At 37.4% G+C, this 20380-nt stretch overlaps 1 protein-coding gene across 1 annotated transcript; it reads left to right on the forward strand.

The window, feature by feature from the left end:
* On the forward strand, positions 1-19969 carry mylkb (myosin light chain kinase b). Its single transcript, XM_079841568.1, has 17 exons — positions 1-876; positions 3043-3159; positions 3288-3353; positions 5846-5887; positions 6073-6200; positions 7075-7231; positions 7834-8139; positions 10259-10303; positions 10402-10492; positions 10619-10822; positions 11457-11674; positions 11754-11877; positions 12827-12979; positions 13281-13404; positions 13516-13606; positions 14371-14505; positions 18424-19969. Exons 1-17 carry the CDS (start codon positions 225-227, stop codon positions 18669-18671), a joined length of 2901 nt encoding a protein of 966 aa, XP_079697694.1. The 5' UTR covers positions 1-224; the 3' UTR covers positions 18672-19969.
* The last annotated feature ends 411 nt before the right edge of the window (positions 19970-20380 follow it).

Raw genomic sequence — 20380 nt, forward strand, 5'->3', positions numbered from 1 at the left:
GAACAGAGTGTTGCACAGTGACTGGAAGCCACAGACAGAGCAGGACCTCCACGGAGTCACTGGATCAGTGGGATCCTGAAGGAACATTCATACGACTGGATACCCATATCCATTTACAGCCTGTGGAACCACAAGGAACCCCTACCAAAGGAGCTGAGAGGGATTGACGAAAGGAACTTTCTTATATTTGCTTTTATTTTCTAGAGGTTAGCAAAGGAAGACAGATGACAGACTTTAGGGCAGCTCTAAAGCCCCGGTCAGGGCCTAAGACGGGTTCCGAGATTAAGACGAGCACCCCAACAAAGGTTGACTTCAGATCGTTGCTTAACAAGAAAGATGGTTCATCCAAAGCACCTGCTGCCACACCACCCCCGAGCGGCGCACCTTCAGACATCAGGTCCACGCTGAACAAAAAACAAGCACCAGAACCAGAGAAGACTGAGGAAAAAGAACAGAATTCATCCAAACCAGCACCCAAGACCCCCCAGAAGGAAAAGCAAAGTGGTGTCAATGGCGTAAATGGTGGCGCAACTGATAAAAAGGTTAACGTAAAGGAAAACGCAACAACAGAGAAAAAAGCCAGCAGCACTGACGTAGTGACAACTGAAAACAAGGAGAAAGCCAGTCCCAAGAAGACGACAAAGGATGGACAAATAACAGAGACAAATGATAAAAAGGCAAAAGTTGTGAACGGGGGAGAAAAAGATGCTGGAAAGCCGCCTGTTTTCACACAGTTTCTCGGAGACATCACTGTGGTGGATGGAGAGAAGCTGAGGTTAGAGTGTCAGGTGACCTCTGACCCCCAAGCTGTCATCACCTGGATACTTGATGGGAAAATGGTGAAGCCATCCAAGTTCATTATCTTATCACAGGAAGGTATAAAAGTTGATACATTTGACCACAATTTTAAAATTACAATGCAAAAATACTATTGATCTTGTATTTTCTGAACAGTTCTTTATGTCTTGATTAATATAAGTTTAAATGTGACAGACAAGTCCAATGTAATGTGGTAACCTTGGGTCTGTATAGAGGAACACTCTTAAAAACAAATGTTCTAAAAGGGGGATTTGACAGTGATTTTGGTATCTTTCTTAAAAGAACCATTTTGTCTTAGTTAAGAGCATTTGAATAATCTAAAGAAACTGTTTCTTTTCTGCAATGGAAAGTTTTAATGGATGTTACAGCGTCTTCATGGAACCATCAATGCTTTATTTTAAAGACTATTTATTGATGTGGACAAGCTAAAACCCTCTCTTCCTAAATTCCCTACTTTAGTGTTCTGTGTTGTGTTGTAAATCACAGACTGAGAGGCATGATCTTAAATCTGAGGCAGATTCATGGCCAGCTGGAGCACTCAGTGTTATCTTGGCTCTTTGTGCTCATTCACATTAGGTTATTCGATCTGAGGGTTTAAGGTCTCCCTATCCCATTCCACTGACATGAGACAGAATGACCATCTGGGTCACAATTAGAAAGTTCTGAAATAGCAATAGAGGATTCCCTCAGAGTCTAAACAAACAGGGGTGTGATGGGTGTCCCCTACACGAATGCATTATCCAGTGCTTTAGGCTCGCTGTTGTTCTGGTGGATTTTCAACAGCGATTTTACGAGGTGGCTAATTTGTACGATCTCACTCGTACGATTTTTCTAGACCCCAATGATATGTAGGTTTAGGGGCGGGGTTAAGGGTGGTCCTTCCTGATGACACTTTTAGAAAAATTGTACGAATGAGGTTGTACGAATTCGCTACCTCGTAAAATATGAATTGCTGTGAGATTGGGTTGGGATTTTATGTTTATAAAGCAAGGGCTTGATTCAATATCTTCTCAAGTTTGCAAGGATGTTCCTAAGTGCAATTCTTGAGAAATTATTAAAGATATCTTATTTTGACAAACCTTTGACAATTACAATCCAATACATTTGTTGAACATCTTTGCTTCTTAAAGACAATTTGAAGGTCATCATAATTTTAAGAGCTTATTTACCATGGTTTTTAAGAACAATCTTTTCCGGTATTCAAAATCTTCTTAAGTTTTGTATAACAAAAAGATAAGAACATTATTAAGAGATGTTTTTTGGGAATACAAATACAAATTGGGAATACACTTTTTCAATTGTCCACTTTAGACATTTACTAACTAATTTACTTCTGTACATGTCAACTAACTCTCGTTAGAGTAATAGTACTGTTAGTAGAGTGTTAGGTTAAAGTTAAGGTTCGGATTAGTAGAATAAGTTGACATGTAGTTGCAAAGTTACATAGTAAGTTGAATATCTGTTGGGGGATCATGAAAATAAAGTGTTAGCAGATATTAAGCAGAAAGTCTAATACTCTAATGATAGTTAGTTGACATGTAGATGCATAGTTACTTATAACAGAATGTATGAAGTGGACCATCGAAATAAATTGCTACCTAAATATTATTAACTTTATTCTTAAAGGGATAGTTCACCCCAAAAGTTCTTTCTTCTTCTTCTTCTCAAGAATTTCTTTCTTCTGCTGTACACAAAAGGAGATATTTTGAAGATTGTCCGTAACCAAACAGTTGACTTGCATAGTATTTTTTTTCTGTCATACTATTGTAGTCTATGGGATGCATCAACTGTTTTGGTTACCCATATTTGGTTACCTGTGTTCAGCAGAAGAAAGACATTCATACAGGTCCGGAAGAACTTGAGGGTGGGTGAGTAAATGATAAAAGAATTTTCATTTTTGGGGTAACTATCCCTTTAAGTGAAAAAATGTCAGTTATGAAGACCAGCCCCTGCTCTTTTTACATTTCTATCAGACATTTGTGGTGATGTATTCAAATGAATAATTTGTGCGAGTGGAACCATTTACTTTTACTAAAGTTTTATATTTATTTCTGGAGAACAACTTTAGAATTTGAAGCTTTTGAATATTAGAAAACAGCTGAGCTAAATTTGACTTGAAAAACTTCAGTCATTAAACTATTTAATTGTCAGCTCAGACAAAACATGTTTTTACAAGGACGAAACACACTTGTCATTCAATTCTGCCTCTCGTTTTTACATCAGGAGAAAAGTGTTCACTTACAATCGACAAGGCACTACCGGAGGATGAAGGACGCTACACATGCAGAGCAGAGAATGCACATGGTAAAGCAGAGTGTTCCTGTATGGTCACTGTAGATGGTAAGTGTCTTGTCTCCTAGACTTCTCTTTATTAGTGAGGGTGCATAACATATTCCTCCCAAAACTGACCATTAGGATTTATTTAAAACAAAAAGGGGAAAAATATTATTTGTATTGGATTCCTCTAGATCCTTCTGACCCATCAGCAGATAAGAAGAACAGGAAGAGCTCTTCTTCAACTCCCACTACAGAAAGTGAGTAAGGACACCTGCTGTGGCCTGTTTACTTGATCTGTTACTAGATTATTTTTAAAGGGATAGTTCACCCAAAATTAAAAGTTGCTCATCCGTTACGTTGTTTCAAAATCTTATGACTGTGTTCCCTTTGTGGAACATTAAAGCAGATGTTTTGAAGAATGTTAAGCACAGCCCTCTTCCATGTGTTTAAAGTGGATGGGGACCAGGAGTTGTCAAGCTCTAAAAATTATATAAAAGTAGTCCATGCTACACATTAACATAATTCCAAGTCTTCATGGTCACCAAGCTTGGACATTCCGTTATAAATAACTCCTCTTGTTCTCCACTGAAGAAAGAAATTCATACATATTTCAATATGAGGGGGGAGTAAACAATGACAACATTTTCATATTTAGCTGAAGAGAGAACCTTGAAAATTGTAGGGAAAAATTCAAATTCATCATTTACCCCCATGTTGTTCCATACCTGAATGCCTTTCTTTCTTTTGCAGAACATAAAAGAAGATATTTTATTGCAAGTTGGTAACCAAACTGTTTTGGTTCCCATTGACTTCCATTGTATTTTTTGTCCACACAGTGGAAGTCAGTGGGAATCGAAACTGTTTTGGTTACCAACATTCGTCAAAATATCTTCCTTCATGTTCCACAGAAGAAATAAAGTCATACAGGTTTGGAACAACATGAGGGTGAGTAAATGTTGACAGAATTTACATTTTTGGGTGAATTATCTCTTTAAAGGATTAGTTCACTTTAAAATGAAAATTACCCCAAGATTTACTCACCCTCAAGCCATAGGTGTAAATTAATTTATTTTTTCTGATGAACACAATCAAAGTTATATTAATATATATTTTGACGCTTCCAAGCTTTATAATAGCAGTGAAGGGGTCCATTGAGCTTAAAGCTCAAAAAAAGTGCATCCAGAGTTGGTAGAACATTTAGTCCTATATAGATTTCCCTTTCAAAAATATTTGTCATTTGAGAAGATGACCCCATAGACAGGACAATGGTCATCACGCGCACTCTATCCATGGAGGATTGCCGTCCCACCGTATCTGATGGCAGATTGTATCTGTGGTGCTCAAATAGTTTGCCTGTACAGTAGTTTTTAACACAACTGTCACACTAGATCCTGTGTTTTAATCCATGTGATTATGGTGGAGTAAAAAATAAACTCAGCCGATATTGTTTTGGAACATGTTGGAATTACAACTGCATTTGTTCTTCTAGTATTTCATGAGCATATCAGCCTTTAAGACAGATAAGTAGCTCACATTTGCATTACAGTTATGTTCTTAGCAAACAATGTCAAAGTGATTTGCACTTTAGGGCACAAAAGCATTTAACAGGCAAATACCAGGAGAGGCAGCTGAGAGAACATTGTATTCCCACACAGTGCTTGTGGAAAAAACTCAGGTGTGTCCAAGTATAAGAGAGGAAATGAAAGATAGGAGAGACAGAAGAGAAGGCCTAAAATGGTAGACTTCTGTGAGCTGAAACACATAAAGATCTGACTGTCCTCTCTGTCTTCCTTACCCCTGTTCTCCCTCTCTCCCACTCTCTCTGTTTGGTTTGTGCTGGAGTATTAGTGGGGTTTACATGTTGCATTGTTTCTTGACGGCGATCAAACCTTAAATAAATAGTGGAGAGAGAGACACACTGCTTCCTGGATCTTGGAGACCCTATATTTAGCATGCCCATATAAGGGGAATTCCAGCAAGACACAGTGTTCACACAGACACTCTTTCCCTGGATGCTGATCAGGACCAACAGTTTCCTTAGAACTCCTGTCAATTCTCAGATGCGCCCAGAAATGAATATTGACATGGTGCAATGATATGTCGGTAATGTCAACATGGTTGATTAGGGGATTGTTTTACACTATTGAATGCAGAGTATGTCATTTATCCATTTTAAGGGGAGCAATAGACAAATTACATTTTCTGCAATCAAACTTTATGGTGTTAAAATATGTATTGTGAATGTATTGTGACTTATATCAAATATGCCTAATATGCACATATTTGTATTAGACCGATAACAAAAGCAAAACAGACTCCACAGTTTTTTTTTCCCCTTTGGTTGGTCATTTTCAGACCCTTCAGTCAAAAGCTTGTTATTTAACAAATCATTATTTATGCTTGTAGTACCTCCCCTTAAAGGGACAGTTCACCCAAAAATGAAAAATCGTCGTTTATTTATTCACCCTCATGTCGTTCCAAAACTGTATGACTTTCTTTTTTCTGTGAAACAGAAAAAAAGATGATGTTTGGAGAAATGTCTCTGCATTTTTTTTAATCCATGCAATGGAAGTCAATTGTAACCAAAACTGTTTGGGTACTAACATTCTTCAGAACAGTTTAGAACAACATGAACTATCCCATTAATTAAATGTTTATTTTAATAATCATGTAAATATGTCTCTCCAAATATATACAGTAGATCCTGTTTATCTATCTTACATCAATACATGCTCTATATCTTCTGCAGATGAAGCCAGAATAAAGAAGAAACCAGCTCCCGCAAAACAGGGTAAGATTATTTTCCAATTAACCCTTACATAATAATACTAATCTAAGGAATATTTAAAGGCCTTGGATAATTTCTTGTGTAATAAACTGTCTTGCAAAATTCTGATAGTAGACAGACAGTAGAGAAAATGCAGTTACCATGAGAGTATTGAATGTGAACTTATGTTCATCTATGATGCCATGCAGGTTCTCCGCCTCAGTTTCTGCAGTTCTCTGGAGATCAGAAGATCAGGGCAGGAGAAAAGGTGGAGCTGTTGGGCAACTTTGGAGGGTCGGCACCAATAACTTGCACCTGGCTCAAATTTAAAAAGCCGGTAGGAAGAGTTGGAGAAGGACAGAGAATTTGTAAGATGACAGATCAGTGGTTCCCAAACATTTTGAAACCATTCTATAGTGATTTTTTGACGGCAACTCTGCCCAAACCCTAAAAAACGAAATAAATAAATGTCCATTGTGAGCATCTCTTTCAGCTAAAAACGACAGCACAAATACTAATTGTCAATATACATTTAAAAAAAACTTTTTTGGAAGACAACACAATGCTCTGATGCCAAAATCGAACGCTGATTTATTGTCATCTTGATCGGCCGATACAGATCCCAATTCCATTTGTTTTATGGGGATCGGTATTGGTTTACAGTCATTGTTAACTGAATTGATGTATAGTGAAACAAAGTACTGTAGGTTGATTAATTGATATTCAAATAAACATTAGAAATATTACATTTAGTTGTAAAAATTAACTTTATTAATTTATTAATATCACTGTAAAAAAATCAGGTCTCCAATTGAAAAAGTTCCAGTGACTGATCACATCTAATTTTTTTAGTTGGCCAAATTTTATTTCTGTGAATTAAATTGCATCAATTCACAGAAATTAAATTTGGCCAACTAAAAAATTTAGATGTGATCAGTCACTAGAAAATTTTCAATTGGAGACCTGAATTTTTTTTACAGTGTAGTAATATATCACAAGTATATATTGAATGGTTTATTTTTAAGTCAATACTGCATGACTTTTAATTTAGTTGCATTTTTGCATTGATGACTTGAAACGGTTCATCAGTTTGATAGAATTGGTGGAAGAATCTAAACAGCAAACACCCAATTAATTTAAAATGCGCAAAGAAAATGAAGGCCTAAAAGACCTACATACAAGGATACATTATATACTCTTCTCCTGTTTAGATCCAGCCTGGAAGTGGGGGCATTTCCATAGAGACCAAAGAGAACAGCAGTAAGCTGACAATCACAGCGAGCGACCAGGATCACTGTGGTTGCTACACTCTAGAACTGCAGAATAAATTTGGCACCAAGCAGGCCTCACTCAATCTCACCATCGTAGGTATGGGGGTAAACAAAGACTCACATAATGTGACACATAATGAGAGAAGAGAAGGAAGCAGATGGGATTATGATAGACTGTATCACATCATTGTGTGTGTGTGTGTGTGTGTGTGCGTGCGCGTGTGTATGTGTGTTCCATATTTTCTATCAACCTGAATGCACACAGACTCATGGGGACTCGTGTCACTATGGGGACCTAAATGGAGGTCCCCATGAGGAAACAAGCTAATAAATCATACTGATTTTTTGAAAATGTAAAGATGCTGAAAGTTTTCTGTGATGGGTAGGTTTATGGCTAGGGTTAGTGTAAGGGGATAGAATATACACATTTAAGTCTATGGAGAGTCCCCACAAAGATAGCGAACTGTGTGTGTGTGTGTGTGTGTGTGTGTGTGGGTTTGGTCACTTATTTCTTTATAGAATCCTAAATTCTAAAAATATAAATGTGTGGCTGTCTCCAATTAATATCAGCAGCAATGGGTTCATTAGCATTTGGATAAAACATATTGACGTGAAGCACATTTACTAGAAGTCTCCCTATCTTTCTATGCATAGCTTTCTAACTATTGCTGACCTTTCCGATGTAAATCTGTATCCCAGATAAGCCAGATCCCCCAGCCGGCATCCCTGCTGCTTCCGACATCCGCAAGTCTTCACTCACCCTCTCCTGGTACGGCCCCACTTACGATGGGGGCAGCATCGTCCAATCATACAACCTGGAGATCTGGAACTCGATGGAAAACACATGGAATGACCTGACCTCCTGTAACAGCACCTCATACCATGTCCAGAACCTTCTCGCCGATCGTCAGTATAAGTTCCGTGTTCGAGCTGTTAACGTGTATGGAGTTGGAGAGCCCAGTGCAGAATCTGAGCCCATTAAAGTGGGAGTGGAGGAGATAACAGGTGAGAATGAACAACTGCTTAACCCTCTGGGGTTCTTCATTTATGGGTCACACTCAGGACCTTCGGGTCAAAAATGACCCGGAGGGCGGGATTAAGATAGAAAAAGATTTGAGTAAAATCAATGAAATGTATTTTTGTTCAATAATATTTTTTCTTTTCTTTTTTGGTGTTTTGAGATAATTTTATGATTAATAATTAATATTTATGCAATAATTATGACCCATTTTTTCCCATTGAATATAATAAAACATGTATATGTATATATATATATGTATATATATATATATATATATATATATATAATTTTTTTTTTTGTATTAAAGCTGTATTTCATTTTAGAGTCAAGCCTAGGCCTCATGAAAGCAATTTTTTAAATGAGATCGGTGCCATCCGGTGAACACATTGAGCATTTTTATCACGCAATAGCACATTTTTACCACTATAGTGGATCTTGCGTTTTATAAAAAAATGTAAAAACTCGTAGCTTCATCGGAATGGTCCGAAACTTGGTGACTTTATTGGTTCTTGACATATGAACACCCAAAAAATTGGGGACAGGATTTGAAAAGTCTAAGTGGTTGTAAAAAAAAATTGTCACATTCACGACCCATAGGAAATGAATGGGAAATTAGTTTTTTTTTCTGCATACAATCTACAAATCAGCCAGGATGCAGAAAAAAAGGACTCAACAGTGAAGGGGTGAATCTCTAAAACATCAAGAGTGCAAAACAGACAAAAAAACTCACACACACACGCACACACTTATACACACAAAAACACAAGCACACACAAATTAACGCTTGCCATTCCAAAAGCTAATTGTGTTTTTGTGTGTGTGTGTGTGTGTGTGTGTGTGTGTGTGTGTGTGTGTGTGTGTGTGTGTGTGTGTGTGTGTGTGTGTGTGTGTGTGTGTGTGTGTGTGTGTGTGTGTGTGTGTGTGTGTGTGTGTGTGTGTGTGTGTGTGTGTGTGTGTGTGTGTGTGTGTGTGTGTGTGTGTGTGTGTGTGTGTGTGTGTGTGTGTGTGTGTGTGTGTGTGTGTGTGTGTGTGTGTGTGTGTGTGTGTGTGTGAGAGTTTTTTTGTCTGTTTTGCACTCTTGTTGTTTTCACCCTTTCACTGTTGAGTCCTTTTTTCTGCATCCTGGCTGATTTGTAGATTGTATGCACAAAAAAACTCTGTATTTTCATATTTTTGCCAATTTCCCATTAATTTCCTATGAGGTCAATTTTTTTTACGACTACTTAGACTTTTCAAATCCTGTCCCCAATTTTTTTGTGTGTTCATATACCAAGTACCAATACAGTCACCAAGTTCCGTACCATTCCGATGAAGCTATGATTTTTAACATTAAAAAAACAAAAGGAAGACCCCCAGAGGGTTAATTGTGAGATACGTTCTGTTACTATTGATCAAGAAAGAATCAGTGGGATCCAAAAATCTGAAGCCACTTGTGAAAATGCCTTTATATTGCATTCTTTTCTGATTTAATACAAACATTTTCATGACAAAATATTTTATCGTCATAACAATTTGAATGAAAAGCTGATAAATGTACATTAATTTCAAAATGTCTCTTGCTTTAATGGCAACAGCACATGAACTTCCACAAAACTCGATAATCACATTATTTCTCATGATGTGAGAATGTCTTAGAGAGCATGTTTTGTACTTCAATGGAAGCAAATACATGTATGTTAGGCCTATTTAAATAATATAGATGTAAGAGATTATTGTTTACATTTTTCTAAAGTCTAAGGCCCGGTTTCTCAGACAGGGCTTAGATTAAGCCAGGATTAGACCTTAATTCAATTAGGGCATTTAAGTGTAAACGTGCCTCAGGAAGAAAACATGACTGGTGTGCATCTTGAGACAAAACAATGACACTGACATATTTTAAGATATGTCACTGCAAGTTGCTTTCATTTAAAACAGCTCATAATCTGGGACTGGATTTAAGCCTTGTCTCTGAAACCAGGGGTTAATGTTCAATTTTTGTCCAGGTTTAGGTGGAAGAAACATATTCAATTTGGTCTCAGACTACTGAACCCCAAAGTACAAATGTGATGATCTGATGAACTACTTAAAAAAGTAAGCTTTTAAAACATTCATATTCTTCTCCAGTGAAAAAGGAAGAGGGGGAAGTTGGAGCCACTGTGTCTGATGATGGTATGAAGATCAAGCAATTATCCACCCCTTCTGAATCCAAAGTTTACTAACATGACTCCCACATGGTCAGTCTGATACATATCCTGTTCATTTCACAGATGAGGAGAAAGAACCAGAATACAGAGATGTGGTCATTAAGAAAGACTGTAGCGTTAAGGACTTCTATGATATAGAGGACCGCTTAGGAACGTAAGAGATGCGTGAATCGTACTGATTATAGTTAATATTGTGAATATTATCAATATAACATATTGCACTTTTAGATTTACCAGAGTTTTCTTCTCTTTTCTAATTCTCATGGCCTGTCTCTACAAGGGGTAAATTTGGTCAAGTCTTCAAATTAGTGGAGAAGTCCACCAAGAAGGTGTGGGCAGGGAAGTTCATCAAGGCATTCTCACAAAAGGACAAGGAGAACGTGAGGCAGGAGATTGGTGTCATGAACAGCCTCCACCACCCCAAACTGGTGCAGTGTGTGGACGCCTTTGAGGGAAAGTCTGACCTGGTCATGGTCTTGGAGATGTGAGTCCCTAAACTATTGTTTGTCTTCCAAGCAGAAAGGCTACCCTGCTGAAAAATCCAGCATACGGCATGTTTTGCCTGGTCTTCACCATTACTTATACCAGCTCTAACCAGCCTGGACCAATATGGAATTCAAGCTGGTTTATGCTGGATTTTTCAGCAGGGTAACACAGGAATAAAAACCTTGTTCCATGTTGTCGCCGATGATTACATTAGGTCGCTTTGGTGTGTGTTCGCTGGTGTTTTTGAACAGGCTGTGATGTTTGGTAGTTGTTTTTTCATTCCACCGGTTTAGCTTTTTATGGCGAAGGTGGAATGTAAAATCCAGCACCCTGTGATTTGAAGAAGTGCGTGTCATATGTCCTTATATAGTGAGATGGAGAAACAGCGAGGTGGGGTGGAGAGAGCATGGATGCTCTCTTTCTTAGCTTGGCAGCCATGATGGAAAATAGCCCAGATTTAAATCTCCCTGACTGTAAGAGAACTATTTAGCACTCCAGGCACAGAACACTCTTCATATGGTTGTTATAATGGAATGTGCATAAACAGTTCTAATGCAGTGAGAATGCAGTCTGACAGCAATTGGTTAGCGTCACTTAATGAGGATGTCATTGTGGTCCCCCATTGGCTGCAGGATCTCTGGAGGTGAGTTGTTCGAGCGAATCGTTGATGAGGATTTCGAGCTGACTGAGCGAGAGGTGATTAAGTACATGCTGCAGATCATAGATGGAGTCCAGTTTATCCACAAGCAGGGCATTGTCCACCTGGATCTCAAACCTGAGAACATCATGTGCATCAACAAGACGGGAAGCAAGATCAAACTTATTGACTTTGGACTTGCTCGAAGGCTGGGTAAACAAGTGTAAACAACTGCAAAAAGCACCGCGTCTGTTTTTGTTTGGCACAGTTGTGATTTTGTTGTTGTTTTCAGAGGATTCTGGTTCTCTGAAGGTCCTGTTTGGAACGCCTGAGTTTGTAGCTCCTGAGGTGATCAACTATGAGGCTATCAGCTACCCAACAGACATGTGGAGTATTGGCGTCATCTGTTACATTCTGTGAGTGACAAATCTCAGCTACATCGGTATCACTCATCCAACCGTCGCTAACAACCGTTGCATGTAAAAACAAAGTAATCAATGCTGACTGGAAACATTTCCTTTTAAGGCCATTATTGGTTTTTGGACAACTCACTTTCCAAGCTTGCTTTTTCAATTTATAAACACAATTTTAATAAATATTTAAACTGACTTGTGTCAGTTACTTTTATCTCCAGGTTGCTAGTAAAAGACCGCCTTTGAATTTTTTTTTTTCCCAAAACACGAAATACTTCCTTTTTTTTCTTTTTCTCTATGAACTGCAAAAATTGCCATGATTCACGAGGGCATTGCGCATAGTTACAAAATATCTCATTTAAATTAATTTGATCAAAAATGTTTTGTTTTTTTTGTATCAAACACATTTTATGATACAATACTTGTTCATTATTTTCAGTTTAATTGAAGATGATTAAATCAAAATTGTAATACTGTTGAAAAAGTGAAAATAAGTTGTCCCCAACCATGAAATATTGCCTCTATATCTAGAAATATTGCTTTTAAACTATATCACTATATTATTGGCTCTAAGCTATATAATGTTTAGCATTTTTACTAAATATACTCTTCATTAAATGTTACACCACAGTCAATAAAAATAAATATTTACACTACCGTTCACGTCTCTTATGCTCATCAAGGTTGGATTTATCCGACCAAAAATACAGTAAAACTAATATTGTGAAATATTATTGTGATTTAAAAGAACTGTTTTCTATTTTAATATATTTAAAAATGTAATATATTCCTGTGATGGCAAAGCTGAATTTTCAGCATCATTACTCCAGTCTTTACAGGATCCTTCAGAAAATACTTTTAGTCCTGTTGTACTTTATATCACATTTTGGTTGAAAATGCGATAACAGATTTTAAGATCATTGCCTGATACCCTTCCTCTTGTTTCCCTCAGTGTCAGTGGTCTTTCACCATTCATGGGAGACAATGACAATGAAACCCTTGCTAATGTCACCTCAGCAACCTGGGATTTTGAGGATGAGGCATTTGATGAGATTTCAGATCAGGCCAAAGACTTCATCAGCAGTCTCCTAAAAAAAGACATGAAGTAAGATGAAAGCTTGACAGAAGAAACTGTTGAAGAAAGATCACTTTTATTGAAACACCAACATTGTTCCAAGTTAATCAACTGCTTTTTTAAATGTACAGGAAGCGCATTTCTTGAACGGCACATCTTGAGCTCTTGAAATAGACCCTTGACAAAGAAACCAGTAAAACCTACATTATTGTAAATGATGGGTGTAATTAGCAGAGTTATCACTCAAATTTATAAGTACATGCTGAATGTTGAGAAGAGCATTTTGAGCATTTGATCTGGATTCTGAGACCCTATAAATGTCACACTGTAGGGCCAGGCTGACCTGCGCTCAGTGTTTTGAGCACTCCTGGCTCAAACAGGACACCAGAAATATGGAGGCTAAACAGCTGTCCAAAGAGAGGATGAAGAAGTACATCCTGAGACGCCGCTGGCAGGTGAGAGAGCACTGCGTTTTATTTAGATTTATTCATTAAACAAAGAATGAGATTCAAAGGAAACTGTTTTCTTGGTGGAAGAGTCAGATGTTAGACTTCATGTCTGTGCAGAAAACAGGGAATGCAGTGCGAGCTATCTCCAGGTTCAGCTCTATGGGAATGTTAGGAGGGATCGGACCAAAGAGAAGCTCTCCGACTGACGGTATTGGCTCAACAACCAATTTTCACATTCAGATTGCTGCAGTATAGGCTTGAGTGCAGCAGTGCCCGCCCACCTTTTTCCGCAGTGCTGGTTCCGGAAGTATTTTTTCCATTCATTTCTCTCATAGGGATTTCAAAAAAGTCTTTGTTATAAGCCATGAACCAAGCCAACCAGCTACGAGGTGAAACATAACATTATAAACTTTGATTTGAAGCAAAAAAGTATGAGACTGTATAGAAAGAACTACAATCCCATGAAGCATTGCGAACAGCATAATCAAATTAAAAATGATAGAGAAATATAAAACTGCTCATTTAAAAATGTTGATTATATATGAAATATACATATTTAAGTATTTTGAGAGCATAGGAAGACTGAGTCGATTACGTCAATTGCGATGCTTCATGGGAGAGGGCGGAGCTAACTAGATCTTTCTCCACATTTAGCTTGTTTCTACTCTTTAGAGCATCATGGGTAATGTAGTTTTTCACCATGAATTCTGCTGCAAAACACAGTATTTTAAAACTAAGTTGAAATAATGTTGTTCTGTGATGCAAAAACCATCGATTAACAACCCTGTAACTCACAGTAAGGTTAAAAGTTTTACAAGTTATCGTTAAAAATCAATTTCTCTATTGAGAAACTGAATGGAGTTTTAACTTCCGGAACGTGACTATTGTGCTCTGTTGCATATTAATGAAATGTCATACATGTAAAAATATTGTTTGCATATAAATGTAATATAAACGCATGTGTGTGTTTAGAAGAGCCACCTGCACCGTTCCTTGAGAGTATGGAGGATGAAAACCACACCCCTGAGGCTCCCACCTTCACCTCTGTCATACAGGATGTGGAAGTGGTGGAAGGCAGTGCTGCCCGCTTTGACTGCAAGATTGAGGGTAATGACCTTTGACCCTGAAAGGCTATTAGGCCATGTGTCCACCAAAGCATTTTTAGCCAGCTGAAAAAGCTAGGCGCTCTGCTGAAAACGCCTAGCTGTGGGCGCTTTTCAGTTGAGACGCTTTGCTTGCTATAATCAGGAATATCCGCGGAAGTGTTACTAGGATCTCATTTCACAGATAGTTTGTTTCTGTATCAAAAAGTATGTGCTCTGGCTCTTCTTTTAAATTATTTTATTCTGTTACTATGCTTGTTGTTGTCATCTGTTGACGTTGTACAAGCAGAATGTGGCGGTTGGTCAGTGTGGTATTTGTCCCGCCCCTCCTTCACTGTGATTGGACGGCTGGGTAAAAAGTGACAGTATTGAGCGCTGTGTTTTACCAAAGTCACTTTAAAGGTCCCATGGCATGGATTTTTTTAATTATTTATTTTATAATGTTTCCTGAGGTGTACTTATATTGTTAGTATGGTTTGAATACTCTGTTTCAAGGGGCGTGTCTGCTGTGAGACTTGGTGGTTGAGACTTGGAGACTTAGTGGGTGAAAACACCCACTGTTGAGATTGGCTGACATCTTTGCATTTGAAATGAGTATTAGATTATGTGGCGGAGGGGGCGTGGTTTAGTGAGGTCTGCAAGCGCTGCCAGAGAGAGAGACTTGGAATGCATGTGGACCAGAGAGACCTTACAGCTGGGGAAAGCTAGCTGAGAAAGTTTAATTGTACCGAGTTGTTGAGAGCGCTGTGAGCGCGAGTTTATTTTGTTTGTATCTGAGAGTTCTGAATAAACACGGGTCCCAGTCACGCCGACCCTGTCTTCTTCCTCCTTATTCTACAAACTTTGTAACATGTGGAACCCCTCTCGAATACTTTTACTACGTTTTTTTATCATCACAGCCGTCAAGATGAACGAATCGTCAAAGTGTTGATTATAGCATTCACTGGCTTGATTCACTGATGCATTACGCTTAGGGCATCAAGACGGCCAGTGGCGGGACTGACAGTATTAAACGATTTAGAAAGAAAGTCTGTGTGAACTTGAATGATTAGCTACACATCAGAAATCACTGATCACAGATCAGGCATTAATGAACACTGTTACTCACTGTTTGTGGCGTTGCTGTCAAATCCATATGGTAAAAGTCTGTTTGTAAAGCCTGTGCTGACTTCGCGACTGATAAACGGAATCCATTTTCTCCAAATTCTCTGGGCGGCGAAAGCAGAGGAAGGGGAGGTAACCGTTCCCCATATGACGACATACAGGGAAGATTCCAGATCGGCTCGTCTGAGCTCTCATTTTCTCAAAGGCAGAGCAGGATACCCAGAACTCGGTTTACACCTATCAAAGTTTCTAGCCACTTGGGGACCATATACAGGCTAGGGGAACTCATATTAATGTTAAAAAACCTCATAAAATGATAATTTCATGCCATGGGACCTTTAAGAAAAGTCATTTCACTCGGCGGCCATTTTTGAAACACCTCTCGGGCATGCAAGTGCAGCTCCTATCTCTTTGAATGGGGAAACATCAAATTCTCCAAAACTGTTGAAATATGAAATATGACAACAACTGTCTTAAAAACTTGGTTTCTAAACACTTGAATCGCGACAAAAAAATGTTTATTTTTCAGCCTGGACATTGTAAATGCGCCTCAGAACAATGACTGTTTTTATAGCAGCTGAAGCTTCTAACAGCAGCTGCAGTGATGCGATGACTTTCGATTGGCTCTTTCATTTAGAAGGCAGAGCTTATTCGCTATTCATAAGTTATTGAAGAGCACCGTCTTCCTATATATAAACTATTTGGTTTTACTCAAAGTTAAACATTGTACAACTCTCGACGACTGGTAAAAAACACAGAGCGCTGAAGGAATATTTTTTTGTGTGTGCTAACATTATCAGCTATGAGCAGGTTTTTTAAAAAGTATTTTATTCACTATTTTGTATATTTTTAAAACCTATTTTAATCTCTTTTAGGGTCTCTATTAAAACAGTTATAGGATATAGTAGTCATATCCCTTTCTCTACCTAATCATCAATATTGTCAGGATTCTTCTTACCTTTTGCTCTCTCTCTTTAATATGACAAAGCTCAAAAGAAACAAACTCAGAGAAAGCTTGTAGATTTGGGTGGAGATATGATCATCATCAGTCAATTTTTTTTTTATAATTCATAGTGTGTACACTTAACAAGGTGCACCACTCATATATGTGACCCTGGACCACAATACCAGTAATTTTTTTAACCCTCTGGTGCTCTTCGGTCATTTCTGACTGGACAATTTTTTTGTTTTTAAATTTTAAAATTCACTGCTTCATCGGAATGATATGAAACTTGGTGACTTTTCTAGCATTAGGTATATAAACACACAAAAAAATTGGGGTCATGATTCGAGCATGCTAATTGGTCATACAAAAAAAATAGCGTTCATTGTCTTCGGTCATAAATGACCGACCATAGGAAATGAATGGGAAATCGGCAAAAACAATCTACAAATCTGCTAAGATGCTGAAAAAAAGTACACAGCAGTAAAGGGGTGACACTCTAAAACATCAAGAGTGTGATATTGACACATCCATTCACACACACACGCACACGTATACACACACACACACACCTATGAAAAACTGAACCTATGAACCACATTTGGAATTTTTAAAAATCACAGCTTCATCAGAATGATATGAAACTTGGTGACTTTTCTAGCATAGGTATGTAAACACACACAAAAATTTAGGGCATGATTCAAGCATGCTAAGTGGTCGTAAAAAAAAAACTCCCACTTGTGCTCTTCGGTCAAAAATGACACCATGGAAATGAATGGGAAATCTGCAAAAACACAAATTCACAGGAAAAAAAAACTATATTTCTAACAAACAAAAAAATATCTAAAACTTTATAATAAATAGTCTTTGAGATTTTTTTAATATATATTCAAATCCATCAACAACAAAAAAATCATTAAATGTGTTCAAAACAGAACTAGGGAATTCTCAAGCCTCTCCATTGAGACCTCTAGGGATTACACCCATGGTTGCATGATTTCTTAAATAATTCCAAAAGAGGGCACTAATCTGCCTTCAAAAAAATATATTTTGAAGGCCTAGTCTCTATTTTAATCTAAAAATAATAATAATAATAATTACAAAAAAACATTTTATATAATTTTCAATGGCAAAAATAGACCATAATTATTGCATAAATATAAAAAAATACCATCAAATCATCTCAAAATACAAAATTAAAAAGAAAAAATATTATTGAAGAAATATAAAAAAATTTCATTGGTTTTACTGGGGTGGAGGAAGTTTAATTTTTAGGTGTCCAGTCACTTATAACCAGGAAGACAACCAATGCAACCCCTAAACGAAGAGCACCAGATGGTTAAAATTGAGATTTATTCATCATCAGCTGAATAAATAAGCTTTCCATTGATGGATGTATGGTTTGTTAGGACAGGAAAATATTTGGCAGAGGTACAACTATTAGAAAATCTGGAATCTGAGGGTGCAAAACAAATCTAAATATTGAGAAAATCGCTTTAAAGTTGTTCAAATTAAGTCTTTAGCAATGCATATTACTAATACATTTTTTATATATATATATTTACGGTAGGAAATTTACAAAATATCTTCATGGAACATGATCTTTACTTAATATTCTAATGATTTTTGGCATAAAAGAAAAATCTATAATTTTGCCCCATACAAGGCATTGTTTGCTATTGCCACAAAATATAAGACTTATGACTGGTTTTGTGGTCCAGGGTCAAATATTGGTATTTAAATGCTCCATTACGTTAATCATTGGTAGGCCAAATGTAAATGACTGTTGTTGTGTGGTCCACTTGCATTTGCTTTGACATTTTTATAGCATTTTTATGATTTAATGTTGATTTACTGTGTTTTCTGAACTCAAAGGGTACCCAGACCCCGAGGTAGTGTGGTACAAGGACGACCAGCCTATTAAAGAGACACGTCACTTCCAGATCGACTATGAAGAGGACGGCCACTGTAGCCTGGTGATCTCAGAGGTTTGCCCCGATGATGATGCCAAGTACACCTGCAAAGCCGTCAACAGCCTGGGAGAAGCATCCTGCACAGCTGAACTGTTGGTGGAGTTTATGCAGGAGGAGGAAGGAGACGGTGAAGGAGAGGAGGAGGATTGAATAATGATGGAGACAGAAGTGAAAAATTATGTGATTTACGGTGTGAGAAAAAAGGAGAAGAGTGACTTAATACCACAGGAACTATGAATATCTTAAACATTTATACAATTTTGATTCTTCTCTTTGCACCATCTTTATGTGTCTTCTTACTGCCTAGAATAGTTTAGGGAAAAAAAGCAAAACTGTTTTTGAGTAAAACTGTTTGCAAAGATCAAAGACATTCCTGTTTGTGCCTCTCTGTCCAGAAAATGATCCCAACTGATTTATCGAAAGGGACTACAAAACTGAATATGACAACCATATGCCTGTATAGCAAACCTTTGATGTTGGGACAATGGACAAAAAAAAAAAAGCTTGTTTTATCGGACTGATCACATTACATTGATATCATGTCAGTAATTTTTTGTGAGTCAGCATACATTTGTGCACACATTGTAAGTCATGCACTGCAGTGCAATCTAGTGGTAAAAACACGACAATGCTTTTTAAAATAACACTTATCTAGTCTAGTATGGTGTCAATATCAATTTAAAGATAATTTAGATCATGTTGGAGACCTTGCTGTATGAAGATATTTTGGCATTTTTCTGTTTTATTTAATAGTTATAAGAATTATTGTTTCTAAATGATTGAATGTAGTCAATCATTTAGAAACTTTGATAGAAGGAAGTGACTAGCATTAGTATCCACAAATGCAAAGAACTGTCTGTGATGTTTCCACTTTGAGTTCATTTAGCCTTTTTTAGTTCATTCACTTGCATGACAGAACAATGAGGTGAATTTTGTGCTGCGACCTGAAATACAAAGCTTCATTTGATATTTATGACCCTGTACAGACTTCTGCTGCCTTTGAGTGTCTGCACTATTCTCTGAGAATGAATTAATCATGGAATTAAGACTCAGACATGTTTGGTCTTTTCTTTTGATTTTTCACTTAACATATAATGCTTTAAATTTCCAATCACGTCAGAAGTAGCATATTATAACTTGACACAAAGCAACAAATCTAAGTGTCCCTGTATCTTAGGTTTATTCAGCAATCAACTGCCAGTGATTATCTGAACACTGGTCGTAATAAAGTGTTTCCATTCTGTGCTTTTGTGACATTTATGTTTGTTTTTTGTCAGAATTAGTTATGTAAAGATGGTTTAATGACATGCAATTCTGCAATTTCTATGCAGGCTGTTCAAAGCACAGCACAAGTATTTGAAGGTAGGCCCACACTATGTAACTTTTTTTGTTCAAAATTAACTAAATTTAAATAATCATGAAGTCAATAAATCATCAATCCTTCTTCCAAAATGTGTTTTTGTCTTACCCTGATTCACTATGGTAAACCTAGGCGAAGTGTTTATATTTTAGACCTGTCCGAATGGTTTTCGCAGGAAATTGCGTACAAACGTCACTCGCTCATCGTGTCATATCTGTAAATAGAGAAAAGTTGCTCCAGCTACTTTGACGCTGGTGTGGGAGTGGTATAAGTTGTCACAACAAGTGATAAAAGTTAACATGGGGCACGTAAGATCTCCAATCTTCGGGGAATCACCCATTTTGCTGGCAAAAAGCTAACACGACAGAGCTTGTAATAAAATGGCAAAAAGCTAATGCGACAGAGCTTGTAATAAAAATGTAAATGTAAAACAAGAATCAACATAGGCTTATTGGATTTTCGGAGATGGCGATAATGTTTACAACATTTGAAAACAACA

Source organism: Gobio gobio (assembly GCF_949357685.1).
Source record: "Gobio gobio genome assembly, chromosome: 17".
Taxonomy (NCBI): domain Eukaryota; kingdom Metazoa; phylum Chordata; class Actinopteri; order Cypriniformes; family Gobionidae; genus Gobio; species Gobio gobio.

Coding starts and splice junctions, on each gene's coding strand:
- mylkb (XM_079841568.1), top strand. CDS start 225: ATGACAGACTTTAGGGCAGCTCTAAAGCCCCGGTCAGGGCCTAAGACG. Junction 5,888..6,072: donor ACCAGCTCCCGCAAAACAGG/GTAAGATTATTT, acceptor GATGCCATGCAG/GTTCTCCGCCTCAGTTTCTG. Junction 13,607..14,370: donor GAGAAGCTCTCCGACTGACG/GTATTGGCTCAA, acceptor GTGTGTGTTTAG/AAGAGCCACCTGCACCGTTC.